This window comes from Astyanax mexicanus, chromosome 21, assembly GCF_023375975.1.
Source record: "Astyanax mexicanus isolate ESR-SI-001 chromosome 21, AstMex3_surface, whole genome shotgun sequence".
Classification (NCBI taxonomy): domain Eukaryota; kingdom Metazoa; phylum Chordata; class Actinopteri; order Characiformes; family Acestrorhamphidae; genus Astyanax; species Astyanax mexicanus.
Genome location: NC_064428.1, coordinates 17,934,492 through 17,945,735, shown reverse-complemented (window position 1 = coordinate 17,945,735; position 11,244 = coordinate 17,934,492). Strand labels below are relative to the sequence as shown.

Sequence of the window (11,244 nt, the reverse complement as noted above, 5' to 3'; positions counted from 1 at the left end):
GTACACGCAGTATAAATTTAGTGCAAATGTATTTCATTTTACTTACAAACAAGTAGTAATTAAGTACAAATTAGCGGCTCCAAAATAACATAACTTAGAGTCCTACTTCAGTATAATTTAAGTATACTTTTTCCACAAGGGTATGCACTTGTAATCCTCAGCGCATTCACAAGGGGGCGCAGGTGTTACATTAGTGTCGAACCCAATTATCTGCTTTAGTGTACCGGCCACCTCTGAGCACACTTACTAATAGGTTGCGTGACAGTCACTAAAAAAATCCTTCCAAAATACTTATAAGCTAATAAGGAATATATATCCGGCAAAATGTGACCTAAGCATCATAATAGACAGCTCACATTAAACTCAACTAACGCCTTAAATTTACCCCAAATATATTTATTTTATTTAATTATTTATTTATTTTTGCACTCAGACAATCATAGCTTTATGCACAGACGTGAAGAACTCGAATTATGTATTTTGGAAATAAAGCATCTCAAACGTGAAAAAGCTACAATGTGGAATATTCGTTAACCACCACGAATGCACGACAGACCTTTACATTTCTGCTAATTTGTAGGCTATATATTTTCCCCATTAAATGCGAGGTATTAGAAAGTACTGCTGTGCAAATTTAGATATTATATAAATATACATATGCGCGTCTGTGTGTGGGTGTGTGCACGAGCTCGTTTGTTCATTATTGCTCATTCCAGAAATATCAGTTTATGCGCATTAATGATTTGATTTTTTTCGTTCAAATAGTACACATCATTTTGGCTTTTGCAATTAATTTAATTTTAAATTCAGTTGCGCACCCATACTTGCATTCTATTCTGTTATATTTCGTACCGATTTTTCTTTTTTCTTGCTTTTACGCCTGAGTGGCAGATAAGTCATCTTCGGCTGGAAAAGCGTCGTTACCTGATGTTATGATGCTGCAAAAGAGGATCGGATAAAGCTGAACCTCCAGGACGCACAGATAATAGGACTAAATGTAAACTTTAAATTACTGAGCTGAAAACTGTCAAGAGAGAAAATTATATCTCAAATTATATATTATATCTATAATTATCTATATAATTTATGAATGTATATCGGAATGGAAAGAGACATTATTCAGTCAAAATTTGACAGTTGTTTCAAAACATTCTTTCAACAGTTCCTAATTCCTAGAAATGCTGTATATGTGCGAAAATGTGTGACTCGTTATTCGTCTTATTGCAACAGACTATAATAAAAAAGATATGTAATAAGGATTTATTAATTTTGTTAACTTTATAAAGGCTTATCTGTCACACAAACACGAACACACATACAAACGTAACACACATCCCCTGGAGATCCTCATCATTCCAAAACCTCTCTCTTTCTCTCTCTCACACACACACACACACACTGTGTTAATGTAATGGAGCCTGTTTTCAGTGTAATCTCTGAGTCTTTTGTTTCTCTCTCTCTTCTCTTCACCCTGGCTTTTCAAAGGAAGGCGCGCGCTCCTCTTTATTCAATCACGAACTCCGTCTTTCCGTCATCCATCATCCCATTACGGCCCGCGCCGCTAATGAATCACCGCCTCGAGCTCGTCAATAAAGTCATTCCGGTAAATGGTGTCTCCGGTGGCTCTGCGTTCGTGAGACTCACGCGCGCTCGTTTATTCATTTATTTATTTATTTATTTATTCTTTTATCAGCGCGCGGGAGATTCCAGCCGCTGGTAGGCCGGTGATAAAGCAGGCCTGTCCCGTGCGCGCTAATTAAAACCTATATATTACAGCGCGCGTGGCGGCCGGTCCAGATAAGAGGATGGCGGGAGCGCGCGGAGCGAAAGGCGTAATGTTCTTGAGCACGCGCGGCTTTAAAGCGGGGCCTAATTAGGCTCTTTTATTATTAGTATTGTTATTATTAAGGGCTTGAGCCTCACCAATAAAGATTTCAAAGGCGGAGCGCGAGTCCTGGAGACACTAAAGAGTGTGTATTAATGAATCTATCTATCTATCTATCTATCTATCTATCTATCTATCTATCTATCTATCTATCTATGTGTGTCTGTCGCATTCGTTACATGAGTTTTTTTCTGTTTATGTTTTATATGTATTATTTTATTAATTAATGTGTTATTAATTAGTCATAAGGAGAGCAGCGGTGGGGTCAAAGTTCATGTCTGAGCATTATGAACTTGGTGAATTAGAACGGTCCAAATCAGAACTGTGGAGCCTTATAAAAATATGTGTGTGTGTGTGTGTGTGTGTTTGTGTGTTTGTGTGTGTGTGTGTGTGTGTGTGTGTGTGTGTATGTATATGTACATACATGTGTGTATGTGTGTATAGAGAGAGAGAGAGAGAGAGAGAGAGAGAGAGAGAGAGAGAGAGAGAGAGAAATAGGAAAATGGGTGGAATAAAAGGTCACAAACAGCTAAAAGAAACAGGTATTTGCGAGGAGGTCTTTAATTGTTTCTGAAATTTGAGTTTTCTCCGCCATCACTTTAAATGTTATATTTCTACAGTGTGATCTACGTAGCTCTAAAATTGGGTTTATTGGTGGAAAAATAAATAACCCGACACGGAAAACGACAACGATAAGGACACAATTGCATATTGTTACTATTGACATTTTAGCCGTGGAAATATGAGTAATAGGTTACTATCAGTATTATAATCACAAAAACGAAATAATAATAATAATAATAATAATAATAATAATAATAATAATAATAATAATAATAAGTAGTAGTAGTAGTAGTAGTAGTAGTAGTAATAGTAGTAGTAGTAATAGTAGCTTTAGTTTTACGTTTAATACTATAACATTTTATTTGTTGAAGCGGTATAATTACAAATTAACAACAGTAATAATATTAATCAAAACAAGATAATGTATTTTAAAAGTGTTTTTTAATAAAACTTTGAATAAGAAAATATATCAGAGCCATCATTTAATCATTTCTACAGCTAAAAATAAAATAAAATGAAATATATATACAATAGTAGACAAGGTATGCCAATAGTAAACAATCCCGAATAACCCTTAATAAATACAATATTAAGAAGAAGATGATAATGATGGAAACGAAAGCAATATATATATATATATATTTAGGTTAAAATTGTAGTGAAGTAAAATAGTGTAGTGTTACTAAAATGAAAATAAAAACGTATTTTAAAAACGTATTTAAATGTATATTTTAAACACTAAGAAAACAAATGAAAGTAGCAAGAATCCTTTGCATGACAATAGTAGTATATAGATAACAGAAATATAATATATGAATAACATTGCAATAATAATAATAATAATAATAATAATAATAATAATAAAATGTTGTTTTAGTAATGAAATTAGTAGCACTAGTAGTTATGCTTTCTAGAAATTGAATTTATCTCGAGCTCACTGTCATCGTCAACTCTCTCTCTCTTCACTGCTTTAAAACACTTCCTCTCTCACCCTTAGCTGGAGTGTTTAAACCGCGGTCCTTCTTCACTTTCACACAGGGATGCTCTCATCCGATTGGCCGTTTCTTTCTCACGACACTGACGGTGCTCTTCGTCTATTGGTCTCCCGTACGAGCGTCTTGCTCACGTGCTTCCGGTGGAGGGAAGTAAAAAAAGAATGGAATGAAAAAAGAGAAAAAAGTGCGCAGAAGAAGGAGGAGCGGATTTAGAGGAGTTTGGGGAGTGCGAGCTGTCACACCGGGGCCGCGAGGCAGGGACGGCGGAGCAGCGCGCGATGTGACTGTGCGAGTAACGGGAATACCGGGCCCGTGATCTGAGCACATGCAGCACCTGCCTGATCCGCAGGTACTTCATACACCTACTTCATCCCGCATCCTTCCGTTAATTAAACTACTAAACGGACAGCCGTAAACTGTTGATGTTGATGTTTGTTCCGTCGCTTCCCGGATAAACAGCAAACTTCCTGCAACAAGTGGAATTCCCTCTTTTTTCGCTCTTGTTTTGAAACCGCGTGGGTTGCGCGCGAGCCCCGCTATGGAGGAGCAAAAGGACCAAATCGGGCGCGACTCAAGCGAGGCTGAGCGCGCGGCGCCCTCCCCCCCGGTGCTGCCCCACCAGGCAGCGCAGCAGCTCCACCGGACCACCAACTTTTTCATAGACAACATCCTGAGGCCGGATTTCGGCTGCAGGAAAGAGCTCGCGGCGCGGGAGCGCGAGCGGGAGAGGGAAAGGGAGCGCGCGCACAACGCGGGCCGCGAGAACGTCAACCCTCTGGCCGCGAGGCCGACGCATACGGGCGGCCTTCTTCGCCACGACGCCAGCGGAGGCAGCGATTGCTCGTCGTCTTCGTCATCCTCTTCCTCCTCGTCGCCGTCGTCATCGTCGCCATCCTCCAAGACGTCGTCTGCCAAACTGGGTACGGATGGAAACGGAAGCACGACAGCCAAGTACGGGGAGCACGCGCCCATAATGGAAGTGAACGGGAACGGGGGGACCCCGCCAGCCAAAGAGTCGCAGCCGTTACTGTGGCCAGCGTGGGTTTATTGTACCCGGTACTCGGATAGACCGTCATCCGGTAAGACCTGGTGTCTCAATTCTGCCAATCAGATTCAATAGGAAAATACAGGATCAAATAGGCAGATTAACAGTTGTATTATTAGCATTTGTATTAAAATAGTAAATAATAATTTATACAGTAATATTAATGGTATTACTATTACTATTATAGTATTAAGCAAATGCATTTCAGCTTTGTCTTACTGTAGTGATAGTATCCTAGTTCTGATAGTAAGTTTTACGTTTTGTAGTAAAACTAATGTACATAGTAGATACTATAGTAGAAAAAAAAACAGTTATTATACAACTTAAGTAGAATTCGAATAATAATAACACAACAATAATACAAATAATAGTAGCCTAGTACTGTCATTTACTAGTACTAAAAGAAGTATTAATAGTTAATATAGTACATATTAACACTGTGATTAGAAATCTTGCAGTAATACCATCAGCAGGATTAGCAGATATTATAATCGTTATATTAGCATTAATACTAATAAGAGAAGCAAAAAAAGCATGACAATCAAAAATGTTGAAGTAACAAACCACAAACTAATAATATAAGTAATTTAAAACTTAACATAACCCTTGTGTTTATAGGTCTATGTTAGGTTTATGTTAACGACAACCTGAGTGATAGTTATTGTAGCAGTAATAGTCTACACAGAAATAAAACGAGATATTAAAGTAAACAGAAGCATTGCCACAGTATGTCCTGCAGTAACTGCAACAGTAATTTCAAAATGGCAGTTACTATACTAACTTATTTCTCTAATAAATTGTGCACTAACAGTAAGTTATAGTAGCAAATCAAAGCGTTTTTCAATTAGGTTTCGAAGTATAAGCAACATCAGTAATAATATATATTATAGTAGTAATAAAATATATTGTTGTAATAGTTCTTATATAGTTGCAATAGAACCTTGCAGTTATACGTCTTACAGTAACTGTAACAGAAGTAATAAATACTTAATTTTATACTTTACAATTTTATAGTATTAGTAATAATATTTTGTAGTATTAGTAAAAATACTATAATAGATATTATAGACCATGAATTCCAGTAATAGTAACAGAAGCCATAGATATTGTGTAGTAATAGTAGTTTTTATGTTCGAAATGTTACTAGACTATCAGTCTTACAGTAATAGTAGTAGTAAAATATGTATATATTATAATAGCAATAGTAGATACTACACTAAACAAAAGCATTAAAATTACGGTAATGTATATTATAGTAATTCGAAAACACTTATGATAGTGGAAATAATGTGTTTAATATGCCATGCCACTATTTACTTTGAGGCTTTGAAAACTCGTTTTTATTTATTAAACAGAATTATTTTGTTGAGTTATTCATTTTAATATTTAATATTGTTGTGAAATATTCAAACGTGTGTATGCATCCTATGTTATGACGTGACAAAGAGGACGTCAAGCAGTAAAGGAAGTTTTGCCTGATTAGATTTGTTTTTATATTTGTTTATATACTGGGATGTTGGACTGTTAGTTGTGTACTTATTGCCTACATTAGAGTAGGTTATAGACATTTGTTCCAAAAGCATATCTACAACGAGCTGAAGAAGATTTTGAGATTTGCGTTGCTGGCTGCAATATTAGAATCCGGCCTTGGGAATTTGGGCAGCGCGTGCGATTGACCACTACCGAAAAGAGAACATTTTAGCTATGCGATAACGTTTAAAGGGGCACAGGCAAAATTGCGACAAGTTTAAATTGGGGCATTGTGTTGTGTGCAAATTTAATTAACTTTAAAGTGGGATCCGATTAAAATTGAGCCTTTCAATAATAATAATAATAATAATAATAATAATAATAATAATAATAATAATAATGAAAAAAGTCAAGGGTTTAGGTGTTGAGAGGTACGCTAATTGACTATATGGATATAATAACTATATGGACATATAGGGCATTTTTAATCAGCGGTTTTACCTTTTTCCAATTTGGCCACATATAAAAGTATGTATGTCTTGTTGATACCGTGCAACTGGGGAATTCCTAGTAATATAATACTGATAAGACGATGTACAAGCAGACTTTATTAAAAATATTACTGTGGTAAAAAAGTAGAAATATATTTCTGTATTATTATTATTATTATTATTATTATTATTATTATCCCTGGAAATTAGATTTGAGGAATCTGTTCCACGAATTCCAGTCTATTTTAAAGGGATTGAAATGTGCTGGGCTTAAAGCTTAAAGGCCTGTTCTTAGAGTGCTCGGTGGGGAACTATAAGAAGAATTTGAGGCCTTTGTGGAGGTTCTAGCTGATGCCTCTGCTGTGGTTAAAGAATGCACGCCTTTTTTGGGGAAAACGCATATCTGGTTACCAGGTTTTTCATTTATTATGGCTCTTACATTTATATTAGCATGACATGTGTCCTTCAGAGAACACAGCACCCATGCATTTCCTTCATGTCTCTCCATACGAAGACGTCCACTTTTTAAAAACACGTTTAATTGTATTTTTTTATTTTGAATTGTTCCCCTTAAGTGTAAACGTCTCTTGCGTTTAATCAGGTTATTACAAATAACGAATCAAGCGATTTTCTTCTCGATAAACTACATACTCTAATCATATATAATTGTCAGTGAATAATAATCTGGGCCCAGTTTCCCAAAAGCATCTTAGAATTTAAGAATGTCTTAGCATGAAGGGCGCATGCTCAGTGTAAAGCTTGGCTCGACCATCTAAGAAAAATAATCTTAGCGCTAAAAAGCTTTTGGGAAACTCACCCCTGTTCGTTATGATAAATACTCTAAGCGCCTATTAAAAAGGCACAATGTCTATAGATATTTTGAACAATATTACATACAAATCGCAGTCCGAAACAAGAAGAAGCGAAGAAACTTTTTGTTTGTTTTAGAAAGAGACTAGTTTCTTGTATAACATTTTCCGTTATAGCGCATCCAGAATCTCTAAGCATAGATGCTGTTTCTTTTTGTTCTTCTTGGTCTGAAAAATGCTAGAATTTAAAAATGAGAAGCATGCGCATCAGCAAATCATCGGAAGTTCAAAATGCTGCATAAAGTGAAGGAGAATACCGAAACAAGTACAGACCCATCAGAAGCTTGTGGAACTGTAATAAGTCCCGTGACCAACCCAGGGCTGCATGATATTCACGTCTGCGTGTTATTGTTGTCTCCACACCAGGCCCGAGGACGCGCAAACTGAAGAAAAAGAAGAGTGAAAAGGAGGACAAGCGGCCACGGACGGCCTTCACGGCCGAGCAGCTGCAGAGACTCAAGGCCGAGTTCCAGGCCAACCGCTACATCACGGAGCAGAGGAGGCAATCACTGGCCCAGGAACTGAACCTCAACGAATCCCAGATAAAAATCTGGTTCCAGAACAAAAGGGCCAAAATCAAAAAAGCCACTGGTTTTAAGAACGGCCTTGCCCTGCAGCTCATGGCCCAAGGACTCTACAACCATTCCACCACCACGGTTCAAGACGAGAAAGAGGATAGCGAGTGACCACAAGGCCTCTCGGTTCTTCGTTCTATAATGCCTAGAGACGCTGACCCAAAGCGACCTGGTTGTTGTTGTTTTTAATTTTCCATATCCTTTGTGCAACAAATGTATGGATAAGAGAACTCTTGACCTTCTCAAGAGACCCTATTTAAACAGATCTATCATAGGCTACAATATACGGCCATACACCTAAATACGAACACTACGGAGATTTATATATATAGCCCAAAACTGTAAGATGTATATATTTAAATTCAGGTAGGGGGTCTCCTTACTTGCTGGACGTTTATATCGTTTCACCCCCACCTTCCTGATGTTGTCGCTCACAATCCCAGTAGTTTTTGTGATACCCCTCCTGTCTCTAAAACTCGAAAAATCTATCTCACCAATCCACACATGCGTGACTGACTGAACTGAACGCTTCAAGCCAAAGATTTTAATATGTTTAGAGATTATGTTGTCTGAAATAATAAAAAAGGTAGAATGTGCAACTGGGTTTTTTCTAACATGGTGCCGCTTTGTAACATGACTTTATAAAAAAAACATCAGGTCCTAATAAGCTTTCCATGTCTACATAATTAATAAATGTAACATTTGTTATTTTGGTCAGATAAATTAAGACACTATAAGATGAGATGAACTTGGTTTTGGGAAAAATTTCGGTTACAGTCACTTGCGTCATAATTATAATGTTGCTTTTTTGTCACACTGTTATTTTTCTGGCTAGACATACACACACATTAATGTTCACTTTACCGTCACTTTTTATTATTACAAATAAAACATCCTATATTAAATTATATTATAATAATTTATAGCGTACACAGTGTGTGTGTGCGAGTTACTAAAAGTGTTTATTTCACATTGGCAATTTTACTGAGTAGTTTTATTTTATAATTTTAAAGCAAGGTATTAAAGGTGAGGCATTTCTGCCTATTCTCAGCTACATCATATACAAATAATTTTAAAATAAAAGTATTTAAATGTATAATATAACACAACAACCTCAAAGGGGTCCCGCAATTGCTTTAACCGTGACCTAGTCAAAGTCAGCAACCCCTATGGACCACCAGTAATAACCATCCATCACTTGTGCTATATGGTGTATCAGGCTTTTACGGTTAACCTATATTTATGGATTGAACAGAACGTACGTACGAGACTCCCACTGAGCCTAACCAGCATATATTGAGTCTGTTGAGATGTTTTGCTCTCACTTTAGCGCTTCCACAGGTTAAAAGGTCAAGTCAAAACAAACTCTCTGATGCTACAGCAACCCTAAGGGTATAAGGTTTCTCCTAAAGCATGGCCTTAGCGCCGCGGTGTAATGGTAAGGCAGGTTGGGTAAGGGGGTCTATGGCTGCGACAGCTAGTGAAGCTCAGAAGGAAGCGGCCTTTCTGCATCACAGGGCCGCCGACGTCTGATTGCATTTGAAGCATTGAGTGTGATTAATTTAAACGGCCTTTGGTTTAAATTGGGTTACAGATTTACGACATATCAAATAAGCTTTAACAAGAGGACTAAAATGTACTAAAGATGGACAGATATGGGAATAAAGCAAATGAAAGTACGAACTCTTTGGAGATTGGGTTGTGCAGGAGGTTTATTTAAAAATGAATTTTATTATTTTGTCATTCAAATTTCACAATTTAGATCAAGTAGGCCTATTTCCCGTAAACAGTCAGAGGCTCTTTCTATCTATTTGTTTTGTTGTTTTTTTCTTTTTTTTTTCTTTTTTTTTTTTTACCGTATTTGTTTTAATGGACGATTTCTTATACAATCATCATTGTCGTCGTCGTTTGGGTTGTCTGTCCGCTTGCTCCAATTTAACACTAAATATTAAAAATATGTATTTTTGCCAAAACTTTCTTTTTTGCTAAATCATTTTTAATTGGTGTGTGCAGTAATTTTATATACTTTCATATAATTTATTCATACATAGTATTTTTTGGTGTTAAAACGACCGTTTAAAGCAGAGGTTAAAATACCTAACCTATTCCTTTTAGGCATTTTAGTTGTTACTAAATTAAAATATTCATAAGTTTAGTTATGGATTAGTATGTACATATACACACGCTAATTGCAACCTTCCACACACACACACACACACACACACACACACACACACACACACACACACACATATATATAGACTATTAGTGTGAGTGTGTGTGTGTGTGTGTGTTTCTCGCTGTCACGCAAAAAATATCTTCTTTTTATTTTTTTGATTATATAAATTTGCCAGTTTTTTTGCAAAATTTTATATGACTTAGAACTAGACTTAACCTTAGGAAGGGCTCTTCCTCGCTCATTTTCCATTTCTCCAGAAAATGCCATTTGAGGTTTTGCGTGACAGCAAGGATTTGCATATATCTTATACACACATTTGGACAGCCCAAATGACCATAATTACTGTTAACTTAATTAACTTAATTTAGCATGTTAAAAAAAGGTAAACTAGAAAATAATGGCAAACTTATATTTTTAATTATTTATTTTTGCGTTGTTATGTTTTTAATAAACCAAATTGTGTTCTAAACATGGGCAGAGAACGAATATTCGGAAGTTATTAGTTAATTTGGAATGATAGCGGATTTGTCTAGAAAATGCAGAAACCAACAAAATGTGTCATTTAAACAGGAGTGAATACATAAATTGGCATACAACTTTAGAACTGCCTTTTGGACTAGCGCACGTTAAAATGCAGTATACATTTGCAGCGCTAAAATCTTCGAATGAACATCTGTCCTAACAGTTATAAAAATATGTAAAAAATAAAAGCACACAATAATATGTAAGCAGAATTATTATTATTATTATTATTATTATTATTATTATTATTATTATTATTATTATTATTATGTAGGACACCATTGGTGTTTTGTCTTTTTGATCTTTCCCTGATCTAATTATGTCATTAATCAGTTAAGTGGATTCTCAGATGATGCAGCGCACAGCTGTTGCGAGTTTAATCGATAAACATTTTGAAGTGTCGATCTTCACAAAAATTGCAATGCGTCAACTAATCAGAGTCTGCTATCATTGGTTTAATTCCTTCTAGAAACCGTGACATCGACACTGCGGTTGTTTTAGAGAAGCAACCGGGGCTAGAGAAGTCCAGCCGGCCGGACTCTTTAGTTAATGCAAAATCAGAAGCCTTTCTAGATCATTTATTTCTGAAAGAACCACGCTTTAAATTAAATAGGTGTTCTGGCCAGAAATACTATTATGTAAACAGCAG

The 11,244-nt window shown here is 36.2% G+C and overlaps 1 protein-coding gene across 1 annotated transcript; it reads left to right on the top strand.

Annotated features, from left to right (window-relative positions):
• The first annotated feature begins 3,622 nt into the window (after positions 1–3,622).
• On the top strand, positions 3,623–8,493 carry en1b (engrailed homeobox 1b). The gene is made up of 2 exons (XM_007236398.4): positions 3,623–4,523; positions 7,686–8,493. Exons 1-2 carry the CDS (start codon positions 3,983–3,985, stop codon positions 8,003–8,005), a joined length of 861 nt encoding a protein of 286 aa, XP_007236460.1. The 5' UTR covers positions 3,623–3,982; the 3' UTR covers positions 8,006–8,493.
• The last annotated feature ends 2,751 nt before the right edge of the window (positions 8,494–11,244 follow it).

What these genes read in the sequence shown, in the direction of transcription:
- en1b (XM_007236398.4), top strand. Translation starts at nt 3,983, where the DNA reads ATGGAGGAGCAAAAGGACCAAATCGGGCGCGACTCAAGCGAGGCTGAG. An exon ending in CTCGGATAGACCGTCATCCG is followed by an intron (nt 4,524 to 7,685) that starts GTAAGACCTGGT and finishes TCTCCACACCAG; the next exon opens with GCCCGAGGACGCGCAAACTG.